The sequence below is a fragment of the Perissodus microlepis genome, chromosome 6, assembly GCF_051167445.1.
Source record: "Perissodus microlepis isolate ML-2025 ecotype Zambia chromosome 6, ASM5116744v1, whole genome shotgun sequence".
NCBI classification, from domain to species: Eukaryota; Metazoa; Chordata; class Actinopteri; order Cichliformes; family Cichlidae; genus Perissodus; species Perissodus microlepis.
Genome location: NC_140466.1, coordinates 38,956,546 through 38,973,523, shown reverse-complemented (window position 1 = coordinate 38,973,523; position 16,978 = coordinate 38,956,546). Strand labels below are relative to the sequence as shown.

At 44.9% G+C, this 16,978-nt stretch overlaps 1 protein-coding gene across 5 annotated transcripts in view; it reads left to right on the top strand.

Annotated features, from left to right (window-relative positions):
- The window catches only part of LOC146386235 (glutamate receptor 2-like), a 111,361-nt gene that overhangs the window by 57,188 nt on the left and 37,195 nt on the right, over positions 1-16,978 (top strand). For all 5 annotated transcript variants that reach the window (XM_084932325.1, XM_084932323.1, XM_084932322.1 and 2 more), the window contains exon 16: positions 2,913-3,160. In XM_084932325.1, coding sequence (XP_084788451.1) covers positions 2,913-3,160 — 248 coding nt within the window. The remainder of the gene's footprint in view (positions 1-2,912; positions 3,161-16,978) is intronic.

Genomic DNA, 16,978 nt, shown 5'->3' with positions numbered 1-16,978 from the left:
AAAAGCACATATTGGAGAACAAAGTGCTTGGAAGAAGTGCAAAGCACTTGCACTGAGTTTAGAGTCCACATGTGAGTGTTCTGAGTGATCAGGGTACTCAGATTAGTGAGGTGAGTGGGCAGGGGTGGGTTGGGGGGGAGTGTTTCTTAAAAGTCCGAATGGCCCAGGGGAATAAACTTTTAGTCTGTCTGTAGGTGTGGGACCCGATTGACCTGAGGTGCCGACCAAAGGGGAGCGGGTCAGACAGGTGGTAGGCGGGGTGCAAGGGGTCACCTGTGATGGCCTTGTTTTTCTTGAGACAGGAGGAGCTGGCAATGGCCTCTAAGGGTGGCTGAGGTCAGCCAACTTGACCAGTATTAATTACCCTCTGTGTTGCCTTCCTGTTGTCAGTAGTGGCCCCTGTGTACTAAACACCCAGCCAGTAGAAGCGCATGCTCTCCACTGAGGAGTGGTAGAAGTCCAGCAGGAGCTTCTGGCCCAGGTTATTCTTCCTCAGGACATGAAGGAAGTGCAGGTACTACTGGACCTTCTTAAACAGGGCGTTTGTTTTGTGGGTCTAGGTGAGATCAGCAGAGATGTGGGTTCCCAGAAACATGAAGGTGGAGACAGATTCCACCTGTTCTCCATTTATAATGAGAGGGTCGTGGACCTGTCTGTGCCTCCTGAAGTCTATTATGAGTACTTGTTTTAACCCTTTAAAGCCGGTGGGAGCGGGCACGCTCTGTTTTGCGTAACTATTTTTAAATCCCGGTAGCACTGCAACCACGTAAGCTAGTGCAATAATTTTTTTTGCATATGAAACCGGAGGAGTTGTACTTACATCTTATACCATCAGCTTGTCCTAGGTCACGGTTTCCTTCCACATATAGCTTTGCAAAAACTGCATAAAAAGCACTTGCAGCAACAAAAACATAATATTCCAGAAACATGCTTTGCCGATCCGATCAGCTGTTCGTAACACTTCCTACGTCCATCAGCGCGAACTATCGCATGTCCACCATGACCTGCCCGAAACCGACGTCATTTTGCGCAAATGTAGTTTTTTACCATCAGGGCCTTGCGAGCCTGTACTGGTGTTTTTAAAAGTTATGTTTGACATTATGACTTTCTGTGTCGTTTCTGGGATGCTTAGGACTCATATTGCACTGCTGGAAATAGTTTATTTTGATGCATATGCTGTTTTTTTTGCAAATTTGCATTATAATATTTATTTTCGTTTTTCCTGCAGTATATAAAAATTGGTGTATTTCAAAAATAAAACTATGAAGACACTTAAAATAAATTTCCTGTGGTGGGAAACTATTTTGTGCAACTTTTTTGTATTTACAGTTTTGAGGGATAAGCCTCTTAAATTTCTCTAACTAGAAATAAATGTTAAAAAAACAAAAACGATTTTCAATTTTTTTGTAGTTTATTGCACTTTTTTTTAAATTTATGTAATTACTATGCACGTAATGCATACATATTATTAAAATTTGGGCTATAATAGTTGTAGTGATGTATATTGTTAAGGGTTCAAATATTGAGGAGGGATACAGGAGGAAATCCAAATAACAACACTGATCCGGCCGGGTGGAGTCAAACGATGATTTTAATGAACACACGTGTGGGAGATGAACACTGTACGCAGACAGCATCGATCTCACTCGAACAATACACAATCAGTTGTTTTATACCATCAGGGTTTAATTTCTTGATGCCCCCTCATCACATGCATAAGTTTCAAAACCACAAATGTTCTGTTGACAACTTGTGACACAGTTTAAAAAAAGAACATTGTCTCCGTCTCCGCGGCAGGTGCTTCCTGTCGCTGCCGGACGCTCGCTTATCGTCTGGAACATCAGCAGCAGTTCTGCAACAAACTGTCACTGATGCAGACACAATTTTGCAGTCACAAGCAAAATATGATTAAACTCTCACCTAGACCTAAGTTCACTTACTCTGTATGTGTGTATGTGTACGTGTGTGTGTGTGTGGCTCGACCTCACACGAACTTTGTCTTATGAGAAGAGAGGCCAATTCTCATGTGAATAATAACCTAACTGAAACTATATCTGTAATATGTTGAATAAATGTTTTAATCAAGAACCACTACTAAAAGCTTAATCAAAAGATATAAATGAATAAAAGATAATAATGAATAACCTGGTTATTCAAATAGCATCATCCAAACTGCTCCTCAAAATAACCACCAAAAAATGCACACTTTACAGAGGAAACAAAGACATTTCAGAAGTACACTTCCTGACTTACTCTGAGTCATCTGTTACCAAGCAAAGTCAAACGCAGCAGGTTGCTGAATACACTCAGGTCTTTATTCAGGCCTGTTTCTAGATTATATGTGATATATGTATTACAAGCGTGTATGCAATTCTTCCATAGCTCTAGGCCACTTTGCTCAATAGATCGCGCCGGACAAAGCTTCTGACCATCAATTAACTGACCGAGCTTCAACTCTTTAATAAGCACCAAAATGCAATGTGTATAAAATGATTACAGTTGCTCCTGCAATGAAAGATTATTATATGATTATGATACCACCTGTAATGCAGACTTTAATGTAATGTTAACAGCTTCAATAAATGCTTTAATGCAATGCTGATTAATGCAATAATAAAGATGATGGTTATGAACAGTAGCAGTAAAATAATTTCCCTGATCCCCACAGAACCTACAGTATTACTAGGTTTTAACAGTTTTACAATTTAGGCTTAACAACATTGCCCAGTGGAGCATTATGGAGCTAGTTTTAGAATATTGTCTTGTATCCTCATTCAGGATACAGTCATACTCTCTTTACCTTCAAAAGTGCTTTAGGTAAACACCTTCTTTACATACATTACAGGTTATCTAAAGGTAAGTTATGAAAATTAAGTTATAGCATACTATCTGTGTCTGTTTCTCTTTTTTAGCGTTCTAAAATCGCCTTGTTTGACAAGATGTGGCAGTACATGAAAAACGCAGAACCTTCAGTTTTTGTCAAGAAAACATCAGAGGGTGTCCAGCGTGTCAGGAAATCCAAGGGAAAGTACGCTTACCTGCTGGAGTCCACCATGAATGAGTACATCGAGCAGAGGAAACCCTGTGACACAATGAAAGTTGGAGGAAACCTGGACTCAAAAGGCTATGGCATCGCCACACCAAAAGGATCCCCATTAAGGTGGGTGGATCAGTATAACAATGCTGGCCAACCTGCACTGCCATGTACCATTCACACTACTAACCTGCTGCCTAGCATACCATCCCTCTCCTAATTCCCACAGTTCTTCTCTCTGTATATGTAGATGAAAGAGAAAATCATGCTACACTACTTTGAGCTTTAAAGAGATCCAGATTTTTCCTAAACTCAGTAGCTTGAAGTCACAGTAATAACCCTGGCTGACAAACTGCTTGTTATCAGGTGGTAATTAGCCAGTGTTCAAGCTGTCCCTGTGCCTATACACATAACTCACTACGGAGAGCAGATAGATTCATCCCAAGGCTTACTGCCAGCTGGGTGTCGCAGTATGCGAGTGTGATGAATGGGACACGGCGGTTAACTCGTTGTTATAATAATCCACCTACCCTGATGACACCATCTCAGTGGTTTGTATTTATTACCATGGTTACCACCTCTGACCAATGGCTAGCGGTGGCTTCCATGACAAATGGGGGATAGGGTGTTTGATTTGCTTCCAGGTCTTAAAGAACCCCTTCAGATAGGCTCCTTTTATCTTGAAAATAAATGTGATGACATTTATAGTGTAAAACATTCTAAACAAACCTGTGCAAATTAAAGTGTCTTCATATTCTGTTTGATTTTTTTTTTTTTTTAAGTGTTAGTTATTATTTTTGGCTGCAGGCTTTTCTCCATTGATAACTTGGCTCTTTAAGACCTGGATCAAGGGATTTTTGCAAAGTTTATGACCTAATGCTGCATTCCATTTGAAGTTGGAATTTGCAATTTGCATGTGTGTGTTTGCGTCTGTCTGAGTGTGTACACATGTGTGTGTGTGTGTGTGTGTGTGTGTGTCTGGTGGGAAGAGGGAGGGCACTATATGTCACCATAAAATGTTTAAATTACATACGGACAGTTATACATAAATTAGCTTCCCCCTACATTCCCTCAGAGCTGTCTCTTATTTTTTTAATATGTGAAAGTAGTAGTAGTTTTATATTTTTCTTTTATCTCATGCAATTGCACAAGAATTTACATACATGTTTACACATGCAGATTAATAGCCTTTTTTTAAAAAAAATTGCTACAGAAAATACAACAAATTTACATTCATAAATAAACAACATTTAGCACTTTAGATAGACCTATCTAAAGTGGCCCTTAAGAAATAGCTTAAATAAGAAGAATGGTATATAGCTCAACAATATTTGTGTCATATATATGACAAAAAATATGTACACTTCAGAATCAACAAAGCAAAATCAGAAAAAGAACACTTTAATAAATGTAGTAAAAAAAAAATCAGATGGTATTAAGTGGATTAGCAACAGTGTTGGGGAGTAACGGAATACATGTACCGCCGTTATGTACTTAAAATACAAAATATGAGTAACTGTATTGCGTTACAGTTACCGTGTTAAAAGGTGGTATTCAGAATACAGTTACTTTGTATTCTGAATACCAAATCAAATGAATGGATTACACGGCGGTATTTTCCTGTTTCATGAGGCTATGAACTCTATATTTTTGGTGTCCACGCCGGTGGAAACCCAAACAAAACACGCATTAAGAGGCTCTCATGTCTGTGTCTCAATCTCACGGCCCATGTCACCTCTACTTGCGGCCCACATAATGACGTGAAGAAATATTTTAAAAAATTATTCACAAAAATGATTTAATATGAAGGCAATAGGCAGAGTGTTACAGGCATAGCCTTAAAGAATCTAGCCTCATGGGCAGTGTAGTCCGTGCTGCAGGGAGAATGGACTGCCATACCAGTTATGTGTCTGTGAACGAGGGAGGGAGAAAAAGAGCCGAAAAGTAAGAGATGTCACGGACCAAAAACGGGAGATGGAAGCATGTAAATATTTATATATATATATGTAAGATGTATTATATTTTATAGGCAATAATTCACCCTGTTTGTTTACTAAACATGGTTTAGTTTAACTTACTGAAAATGAAACTCTTACAAACACATATGCGGTAAGGCCAGCCATAAAAATACACCTGTCCACAACTGTCAAATTATTGTGATATCACAATTGCAGGGTGATCTACTAACAATGCACTGTATTGTACAGGGTGGGCCATTTATATGGATACACCGTAATAAAATGGGGATGGTTGGTGATATTAAAGTCCTGTTTGTGGCACATTAGTATATGTGAAGGGGCAAACTCCTCAAGATGGGTGGTGACCATGGTGGCCATTTAGAAGTCGGCCATCTTGGATACAACTTTTGTTTTTTCAATAGGAAGAGGGCCATGTGACACATCAAACTTATTGGTAATGTCACAAGAAAAACAATGGTGTGCTTGGTTTCAACGTAACTTTATTCTTTCATGAGTTATTTACAAGTTTCTGACCACTTATAAAATGTGTTCAATGTGCTGCCCATTGTGTTGGATTGTCAATGCAACCCTCTTCTCCCACTCTTCACACACTGATAGCAACACCGCAGGAGAAATGCCAGCACAGGCATCCAGTATCCCTAGCTTCAGGTGCTGCACATCTCGTATCTTCACACCATAGACAATTGCCTTCAGATGACCCCAAATATAAAAGTCTAAGGGGGTCAGATCGGGAGACCTTGGGGGCTTTTCAACTGGCCCCCGACAACCAATCCACTTTCCAGGAAACTGTTCATCTAGGAATGCTCGGACCTGGCACCCATAATGTGGTGGTGCACCATCTTGCTGGAAAAACTCAGGGAACGTGCCAGCTTCAGTGCATAAAGAGGGAAACACGTCATCAACACATCATCATGTAGCAATTTCAAATATCCAGTGGCCTTGAGGTTTCCATTGATGAAGAATGGACCCACTATCGTTGTACCCCATATACCACACCAAACCATCACTTTTGTTGTTCCAACAGTCTTGGAGGGATCCATCCAATGTGGGTTAGTATCAGACCAATAGCGGTGGTTTTGTTTGTTAACTTCACCATTTACATAAAAGTTTGCCTCATCACTGAACAAAATCTGCGTGAACTGAGGGTCCTGTTCCAATTTTTGTTTTGCCCATTCTGCAAATTCTGTGCGCCGATCTGGGTCATCCTTGTTGAGATGCTGCAGTAGCTGGAGTTTGTAAGGGTGCCATTTGTGAGTAGCTAATATCCGCCAAAGGGATGTTCGACTAATGCCACTCTCCAGTGACATGCGGTGAGTGCTACGCTGTGGGCTCTTGCTGAATGAAGCGAGGACAGCCACTGATGTTTCTTCATTAGTGACAGTTTTCTTGCGTCCACATTTTTGCAAATCCAACACTGAACCAGTTTCACGAAACTTAGCAATCAGTTTTCTAACTGTAGCATGGGAGATGGGTGGTCTCGTAGGGTGTCTTGCAATGAAATCTGCTGCAATGACCCGGTTACTGCGTTCACCAGATATCAACACAGTTTCGATCCGCTCCTCACAAACAAAGAGAAACTTGTAAATAACTCATGAAAGAATAACGTTACGTTGAAACCAAGCACGCCATTGTTTTTCTTGTGACATTACCAATAAGTGAACTGAAACAAACATGGACATTTATTTTTAGGTCCATTCTGCTGCTGATACATACTTTAGGTTTCTGAATATTAAACTTGTTTCTGCCTTTCATAGTGTGTAACCTGAAGGCCCTGAGTACTTTCTCCCACACTGAAAACACTGGAATGATAAAATTATTTGAACATGACCTAATAAGACTGATTCAGGACAGACAATTAGTTATTTTAAACTTTTCTAGCAGTCCTTCACAAACAGGGAACAGTCTGTCTATTCTCTCCATCTGTCAGCTGCTGCTGGCTCTTCCTCCTCCTCTTCCTCACACACTGCTGAGTTTGTCCTGGTGGATCATCAGGGGTGCAAAGCCTCACAGATGATGTGCAGCAGTGGGTCCCTCAGTCTGTCCTCACTCTGGACACTTGCAGTTGTCACACATGGAAATCAAATGTGTGATAAGCTGCAGGATTCAAACACAAGTGTAACTTATAAATACATGTTCATACTTTTATTACACAATCAGAGAGAAAGAAAAAGAGAGAGAGTGCAGGACAGACAGGTGACAGTCTCAGGTGTATACACTGCTACAAACCAGCACAAGAGAAGGAGGATTTAGTGTTTGTGTTATTACGAGTGCTAAACAAGAAGAGTTCCAAGATGGTCCAGTGGACACATGTGTGACTCCTGTGATTAAAGCATCTTTCTTTCAGTTTAACGAGTGAAACCGTCAGCTCGTTCAAACACACGTTAAAGTCTGTTTGGCTCGACACCACCGAACAGAGGCAGCAATATGACATAGCTAACATTAACAGTGCAGTGAATCCTGCTTGTGCCGTGATATTCAGGACTGCAAACCGAGCAGCATCACTGACTTTCATCTTGTTGTGTTTGTGGATATATGACTGACTTTAATTATCCATAAAATCATCACATTCTCTGTAAGATTAAGGTCAGCTATAGTACTAACATTGCTAATGTTTGCAACTTTGCTGACATGTGGCCAACAGTAATGTTTTAATGTTCTTCATTATTAAACATTTGCACATAATAAGTGACATAATATTCAGTACTTACTTTTGAAAGTTTACTTTTTCGGCCGCTTTTTTCCGCAAAATTATCCACACCCACTGCCGCGCTATGAATTCTGGGATATATGGGACCACAAAGTCTACAGCGGACCAAACTTCATATTTGGGGAAAACGACGGCGTATTTGGAGACCGCATTTGGAGTACACTTTGGATTGGGACAGCCATGGTCACATCGCTGTGACATAATAGGTCTCAAAATGCGTACTCCGAAGCATGTGGTCGCTGGATTGGGACACAGCCAATATATACACCGAGGGTAACGAGGGAATCTGCAACAGGAGGAAAACACAGCTGGATCTAAACTGACATAACAAGACAGGGAGGAAGCAAAACAGAATACACCAGCACAGGACACAGAACTATCACAATAAAACTGGAAGCCAGAGACTAAAACTGAGATGTGGATTGACTGGATATAAGGCACAGAGGGAGCAAGAAATGTAGCTGGGAAACAGATGAATAAACATGGAGGCAGAAATAAACCTACAGTAGATGGTACATGGAAGGCACAGGAACAAAACCTAAGAACTAGAAATCACAAAAATATAATCGAAAACATAAACACTGGGTCACCAGACCCATAACCATGACAGAAATAAATTGCTGTAGTCAGCAAGTTTAGAAAATCCTCTTAAAATGTGAGATTCAGAGATTCAGTATAAAACTACTGTAATTCTTAAACTGTTCATGCAGTATTTTTGTTAACCTCCTTAAATCTTGTTTCATTTAAAAATCTGGTGGTGTATAGGGGCAAAATTACAAACATTGGGTCCTTATCAAAATTATCTTTCCGGTTTCTAGGCTGTTACACCATTGTTGGCCTCGTATTCATATGACACCCAATGGCATTTTAATCCACACCCCTATTTCCACAAAGAAAAAAGTTAACTATGTGAAATGTAAGTAAAAACAATGCAGGGAGTAGTGATGGTAAATTTGATTCTTTTTACTGAATCGAGTTTTAATGAGTCACTCACAAAAATGAATCGGATTTTTTGAGTCATTTGATTACTGAGTCAGTTGCCCAGAGAGTGCAAAAAAATGACATTTTCACTCAAACTTAATGTGTTTCTCTTTTCATGTATATCCTACTGCTAAGATGATTGAAAAAGAATAACAACTATTTTTATAGAGCAAAAAAGAGCAAAAAAAAATTACGATTTCTAAAGGGAAAATTTATTTTATTTATTTTTATTGTATTTTATTAGTTTTTTCCTCAAATGTCAAATATATTGTGGCGAGCTCAGACAAGGAGGAGACGGAGGTATCGTTTGGTCTTGCTTCCCGTGAGCTAGCCAGGGAGCACAGCCGTTTATTCACATTTGCAGAAGAACACTGCCGCTAGCTAACTGCTCAGCGCGGCAACAACAACAACAACAACACAGGGCGCCCTCTGACCCCGGAAGGACACACCGTCGCAGCGAGAGGGCGTCACCTGTCACTATGGCAACATAAACAAAACATAACTGTACAAACAGAACCCTGAACAGCCCTGACCCACTACATAGCCCCCACCTAAGGGGTCAGTCGTCCCCGACGACCCCATTACCCCACACAAAGTCCTGCAAATGTCCAGGTGCCTTCTTTTGGCGCACCGGCCGGTCACGACCGGCGGGGGAAAAGTCACTTGGGTCAGAACATGGGGTGCCACCATCATCCCCTGCTCCGGCGTCTGCTGGAGCGAGCGGTCGGTACGGTGAGAGCCTGTCCCGGTGCAACACCACGATGCGCCCCGGGCCCGGCATGCGGATACGGTACACCACGTCTGTTAGCCGCTCCATGACCTCTGCCGGCCCTTGCCAGTGACTGCAGAGTTTGGGGGACACTCCTCTCTTGCGAACCGGGCAGTACACCCAAACCTTGTCGCCAGGCATGAAAACCCCCCCTCGGCACTTGGTGTCGTAGGCTCTTTTCTGTCGTACTCCGGCGCTGGCCTGGGCCTGGCGGGTGTAGACATGAACCACCTGCAGCCGCTCCCTGAGCCTCCTGTAGTAGTCCATCTCTGGCCCACCATCAATCTCCGGCTCGGGGGGGGACCCGAACACCAGATCCACAGGCGTCCGGAGCTCCCATCCAAACATCAGAGCGGCAGGTGTGCACTGGCTGGACTCCTGCACCGCAGTCCGATACGACCAAAGGACCAGGGGCAGATGTCGGTCCCAATCTCGCTGGTGGCAGCTAGTGAGAATGGCGAGCTGGGTGGCCAGCGTGCGGTTGAAACGCTCAACCAAGCCATCGCTTTGTGGGTGGAGCGGTGTGGTTCTCGTCTTCTCCACCCCCAGTCGCCGGCAGATCTCCCCGAAGACCTTCGATTCAAAGTTACGCCCCTGGTCACTGTGGAGCTCAGCCGGGACCCCAAAACGGGTGAACATCTCCTCCACCAGCTTCTCGGCCGTCGTCGTTGCGCTCTGGTCCGGCACCGCGTAGGCCTCTGGCCACTTCGTGAAATAGTCCATAGCCACCAACACATACCGGTTCCCTGACTCTGTGATGGGGAAAGGCCCTAGAACATCCACTCCCACTCTTTCCATTGGGGCCCCCACCAGGTACTGCTGAAGGGGGGCAGTGGAGCGTTGAGTTGGGCCCTTCTGTGCCGTGCAGGCAGCCAGGCCAGTAGAACCGTCCCCTGAGGCGGCGGAGAGTTTTGGCGTCTGTCCAATGGTGAATGCAGTCTTAGGCCTTGCGTCGGGGGCTAGCTCCACCTGCCAGTAACCGCTGCGTAGGTCGAGGGAGCTGAACCAACTGGAGCCGGTAACGTAATCTAGGGCCTCGTCGATCCGCGGCAGCGGGTACGAGTCCTTCTTGGTGACTGCATTGAGACGGCGAAAGTCCACGCAGAACCTCGGGCTGCCATCCTTCTTCCCCACCAGAACCACGGGTGCCGCCCATGGGCTATTGGACGGCTCGATCACCCCAGCCGCAGCCATCTCACGGATCTTCTCTTCCGCTACCTGCCGAGAGGGGCAGCCAGTGTGGGCGCAGACGGATGGGCTGAGCAGAGCCGGTGTCGATGGTGTGCTGGACCAGACTCGTCTGCCTGCAGTCTTTGTCACTGGCGGCAAAGATGTCCACATTCTTGTCCAGGAGGCACCTCAACCGCTGGCGCTGGTCGACGTTGAGGCCTACGCTGCTGCGCTGCCAAAGGTCATCAACAGCCTCGATGGTCTCGGTCGAAGGAGGTTTGTCAGGCTGAGAAGCTGAGGCTGAGGCGAGTGGAGATGACCCGGAGCCACCGGCATCCGAAATCTGCTGAGCGGCAGCTGCCCGACGCCTGTCTCGTCTGGTCCCCGCTCCCTGCTTTTGGCCGCGCTGGAGAGCAAAAGTCTCTGCGCCAAGAGTGATAGCCAGCTTTGCGGTGTCGACGCAGGCCCCCCAGCGGCTCAGCAGATCCAGGCCAATGATGCACTGGTCTTGAATGTCGGCGAGCCAGAAGTCGTGCACCAGCTCTAGATCCTTCACTCGGATCCGCAACGGTTTCTTCCCCCGCATAACAGTTTTCTCCCCCGTCACTGTCATCAGCTGGGTGTCTGTGGGCAACCAACCCTCCACCAGTGGCCCGGATGTTTCAGGGAGCACGCCAGGTCGTATCAGGGAAATGGTAGACCCCGTGTCCACCAGGGCCTGGCATGGCTGGTCCTCAACACAGCAGCTCAGGTAGAGTCCCTTGAGATGCCCAACTCGGCCCACCACGTGCATCGTCCTTGGAGGGGGGCAGGAAGCTGGAGCGGTGGTCCCCTCGCTACACCGCTCCCTCCTCGTTTCCCTGAGGCTGCGTAGTTCCGGTCTTCGGGGCTGCTGCTGGGCAGTCACGCGCCACGTGGCCAGGCTCATCGCACCGGTAGCAGCGGTCGGTTGGTCGACGAGGACGCCTCCGGGGCACCGAGGGTTGCAGCTGGGACATCTCGGCGACCTCCCCCTCCCCGTCGCAGTCTGCGGCTCTGATTTGGGGGTAGTTTGGGGGGGGGCACCTGCTGGTTAGGTCGCGAGGTGAGCACCGGCTCGGCCCTTTCAGCCTCAAGGAGCGCCTCACGGAGGGTCTGAGGCATGGCCAGGCGGACGTGTTGGCGTAGTTGCTCTGGGAAAAGTCCTCGCAGAAAAGCATGCAGGCTAAGCTCCTCACGGGCCGCTGCTGGAAACTCCGGGTAGCCACGACGAGCATACAGCAACACGTCTGCTGCAAAGGTGCCCAGGCTCTCCCCTGGTCGACGGCTCCGGTTGGTTAGCTGCTCTCTGCTCTGATCAGTGGAGTGCCGCTGCCCGAATTGCCTCTCGAGTGCCGCGGTGAGGGCCTGGAGCTCATGCTGCTCTGCCAGGGCTAGGTCAAGGAGTATCTGCAGTGCATCTCCCTCTAATGCTAGTGCTAGGTGTGTAGCAGTCTCCTCTTCGCTCCAGCCACTATGTCTGGCGGCTAGCCGCACTTGTGAGAGGTAGGGCTCTAACGGGGTTAGCCCGTTGTATTTCGGTACCTTAACTGGCGTGGTAGGCATAACTGCTCGCGGTTGGGGGCTCGGCGTGTGGGTCGACAGAGGTAGCCCATGAAGCATTGCCCTAGCATCTGTCGCGACGGGCCGCCGCCGCGGTGCGCTCGCACCATCGGGACCCGTCGGGGGACTTACATGGCCGCTCACATCCTCTCTCTTCCATCGCCAGTTTCCCAAGCGGGGAATGTTCTCCTCGACGGCTTGCTCCAGCCTCTGAATGTCTCTCTCCATTACGGCGAGGATGAGCTATCCCACTTCTGACACCAATGTGGCGAGCTCAGACAAGGAGGAGACGGAGGTATCATTTGGTCTTGCTTCCCGTGAGCTAGCCAGGGAGCACAGCCGTTTATTCACATTTGCAGAAGAACACTGCCGCTAGCTAACTGCTCAGCGCGGCAACAACAACACAGGGTGCCCTCTGACCCCGGAAGGACACACCGTCGCAGCGAGAGGGCGTCACCTGTCACTATGGCAACATAAACAAAACATAACTGTACAAACAGAACCCCGAACAGCCCTGACCCACTGCAATATATTTTCTCATCTAAATGTCCAATGAGCTGTGAGCCAGGGGCCGGTAATGTGCCTTAACATTGGTTGCCAACCAAGAAGTAGAAGAAGAAGCTGTGAGCCAGGAAGGTTGGGGGGGTGTGAGTGAGTGAGTAGTCATCTCCAAATTCATGGGCTGCATCCTCCTGAGGACCCGGCCTTCACGGTCTACGTGGGCCAGGTCCTCAGAAGGTCAGGTAGGCCGGAAGTAAACGGCTGTGAAATTGGACGGTCTAGGCCAAGCCTATTCAAATGGCGGCCTGCGGGCCAAATGTGGCCCAGAAGCAACCTGCGAGTGGCCCTGCCTGTGGTCCTGGCAGAAACACAAAAAATTAATTCATTAATTAATTTTAAAAAAATTACAAAATTAAAAATTCCTACAGCGTAGTGTAGACTGTGAATGCAACACTCCTAGTAGCCTAGCAATATTTAACCCACAATGCACTGTGATGTAAACATATTAAACAACAAAAAATATTAAACAAGCGACAACAGCATGTCTTTCTCACTCCAAAAGCGCAAAATTGACAATGAAAACTGTCGGTTTAACCCTGCCTGGACTGACAAATACTTATTCATTTTACTGAGTTTAATAATCTTACAACCGGAGTTGTACTACCATGGTGAGGGTCCTGTACAGCCCAAGAGAGAGCTGCAGCATCTTCCCTTCGTGTTTGCTTCTTGGCGAAGAAGAAAAGGCCTTTCTCAGATTCTGAAACGGTGAAATACTGCATGCTGGCCGTGGTGGATGCGGTGAAAAGTGATGAATAAATTAAAGTAAGTGTGACATCTGCTATTAAAAACGTACCCCTGTAGGACAGTTCAAATATTTGTAGAGTTGAAGTTCTGGCGTCAGACAAGTTTGAAATGCTGTTAGATGACCTGAAGAAAACTGATGTAATGTCTATAGCAGGAGATCACAGACAGAACTGATAATGCACAGTTGTGCGTATATGTCCGTTTTTTGGATGGGAAATTTCTCGGCTTACTACCGTTAGAGGGACACACAGCTGGCGAAATAATGTTTGAGAAGATTTCAGCTCTTTTTGAGGAAAATGGTCTGGATATGAAGCGTGTCTGTATACTTGTGACGGATGGGGCTCCATCCATGGCAGGAAAAGTGAGTCGTCAGCGAAATATCTATTTTAATTTAAAGGGAATTATCAAAATGTTTTTTTTATTTATTATTATTTCAAATGTGCAAAAAATAGTTTAGTTATAGCTCCCTTTTTTTTTAAATGGACCTTTTGGTGTGCATATGTGAGGTCACCAGATTTACAGGGGAAAAGGAATAAAAAATTACTTGTTTTTCAATACAGTTGTGTGGGTTTGAAATTGATCATGATCTGCTGCTTACTGGCTTCAAAAAAAAAATCTGGCCCAGATAAATTCCTCGGTTTGAAAATCTGGCCCAACTAACTTCGTAGTTGAATAGCCATGGTCTAGGCTGTCTCGGTGGAGTTTAATAAACTCGGCCGTCTGCTCCTTGCTATCCATGTTAACAGGACACTGGCGTAAATTCTCGACCATCTCAAACTTCTGTTTAATCAGTTTTCTGTTTGACGTTTATTGAGCTGTGTGAAAACCAAGGAGGAACCCACCCGGGGGATTAATAAAGTTTTATTTTATCTAATCTAATCTAATAACTTTAATCTCATTCTCGAGTATTGAACGATTCGTTCATGATTCGCACATCACTAGCAGGGAGCTACAAAACCATTTAAAACCATTTAAAACACTAACTTTATTTATTTTATATCAACTGAAGCCCATGTCCAAAGGATTGGACATGGGCTTTTGTCCCACAGGTAGTAAGAGGTTTTATAGTTTTACAGACCTGAGGAAATCACATGATAGGGTGGGGCTAGGTTTCACAATGAGCTCACCCGAAACCTTGGCTGATTGTGACCTACACCCGTTTTCACGCCTTGGCTCATGTGATTAGGTATAGGATCATCAGGGGGTCCTTTTGTCCCTCTTTGGGGGGATACTCCGACAGGGTTTAAATCTGGGACTCTCCACCATTTGACCCTAGAACTGAAGAAGCCTCAGTTGAGAGGTGAAACGTCTTCAAGCAACTTAAAGAAGTCCAGACGCTTTTCTTTCCAAGCTCCTTAGACTTTATCCACATTACTGCAGAAGCTGCACCAAGCGGACCACAAATAGTTTTTTTTTAACTATCTTTGTGACTTCAACTCTCCTTCAGTACAAAAGGTTTGTTGGTCAGGTCACAGAGATCCTCAGCATATTCATTGAACTGCCTAACTAGGTTCTCGGTTCAGATCAGTTTCAAGTTTTATTGTCATGTACAGATAAACAGTGTAGCCACATTTACCCATAATGAAATTCTTTGGCTTGTGCTCCTCAGCTTTACATGAGCATATAAAAGTGTGCAGTTAAATGAAGAAGAAAATAACAGAAATAACAGTAATAATAATGATAAAGAGAAAAAAGTATTAAATATTTAGAGAATTTAAGACAAGTTTTGGTATTTACAGTTTGTGCAAAACTTGTGCAATGAGCATTTAAGTGGGATTAGTTGAAGTGACAGTGTGTAATTGTAATTGTAGTGAGTGTGTAATGGTGTGTATAGAATGTCAGCAGTTCAAAAAAGCCTAATGGCTTGTGGGTAAAAACCGTCTCTGTGTCTGGTAGTGCGGGTCTGGATGCTCCTGAACCGCCTGCCGGACAGCAGGAGTGTGAAAAGTCTGTGGCTGGGATCAGAGAGGATCCGCTGCATCTTCCTCATGCAGCGCTGTCTATAGAGATCCTGCATGACTGGCAGTTCAGTCCTGGTGATGCGCTGTGCTGATCTCACCACCCTCTGCAGATCAGCAGAACTCTATCATCAGATACCAGCTAATTTAACATCAGAAACAACAGTCACATCAAGGCGCTTTATATTTTAAGGTAGACCCTACAATAATACAACATGCTTCAGCTTCAGCTGCACCAAGAGCTGGGCTCTGCTTAATACCTTTCTCCAGCATCCGACAAGCTAGCCAAGGTCAGCAGACTCCTTCAGCGTGTTGGCTCCCTTTTGGCTCCCTGGTGGCCACAGCCCCATACTTTCCTCAGCAATAGAGATGCACAACATGGTCCATTCAGACTCAGTTTCTCCAGAAATTAAAAGTCTCCTGCACTGGGGAGATCAGAATGAGGTTCCCAGCACACCCTCACTTTATATGTGGATACACCAGTCCTGTCTGGCATCCTCCCCTCCCACCTGATCTGTTCACCACCAGGTGAATGGATCTTTTCACCCAAATGTGCAAGATATGACAGCAGGTCTAATGATACAATTGCAAAATCAATCATCAACCTGCGACTGATGGCATCCTGGTTCCAACTCTTATCACAAACATGGTTTTACTTGATCATAATGTTCATCATGGACAATCTGTGAACCTAGAAGTTTTGTGAGAGAACACCACTCAGGTTCAGATCAATGTGTTGGCTTGGCTGTTCCTCCCAGTCACACCATGACAGTTTATATGTCACTTTCCTGCCAGGACACTTGTCCGTTTTAGCCACATGCTCCACAAACGCACTCTTTCATAATCCATCGTCTACCAATTGAAAGGTTGGTGGCTCCTCCAGCCTGCATGTTAAAGTATCCTTGTCCAACATTCTGAACCACTGTGAGTTGCCTACAATGTATCTATCGGAATATAAGTGCATAAATGTTAGGTTCAAAAAGTACTTATATTACTGTGTTTGTGAATAGGTGAATGAAGCTTGGAGTTAGAAAGCGTTTTGAGTGCTCAAATTATGTAGGAAAAGACTATAAAACGTAGGTGGGAAGTAATGGAGTACAAATACTTTGTTACTGTACATACGTAGAATTTTTAATTATCTGCACTTTACATTATACCCCTCACATTTTCAAAGCGGGCTCATTACTTTTGATTAAACACATTTAATGGAAATTATTATTTCACGTCATTGTAGGCTATCAAACATCACACCGATTTGAGTCTAAATAGCAAATACATGCAACACAATCCTGTTCATGTATTAATCACCAGGGGGTATCACATAAAAAGAGATGAAAGAGATAAAACCGTGTGCCATATTCAAGTGTTAATATGGGCTGGCGGCTTTTTGTTTGTTTGTTTTGTCCATAAATTGCGCTTGTGGTACTTCAGCATCTAGCTACCAGTACAGAAAAGGAGTAAGCATAAAGGGATTACTTTTTTTAAAGTGGCATG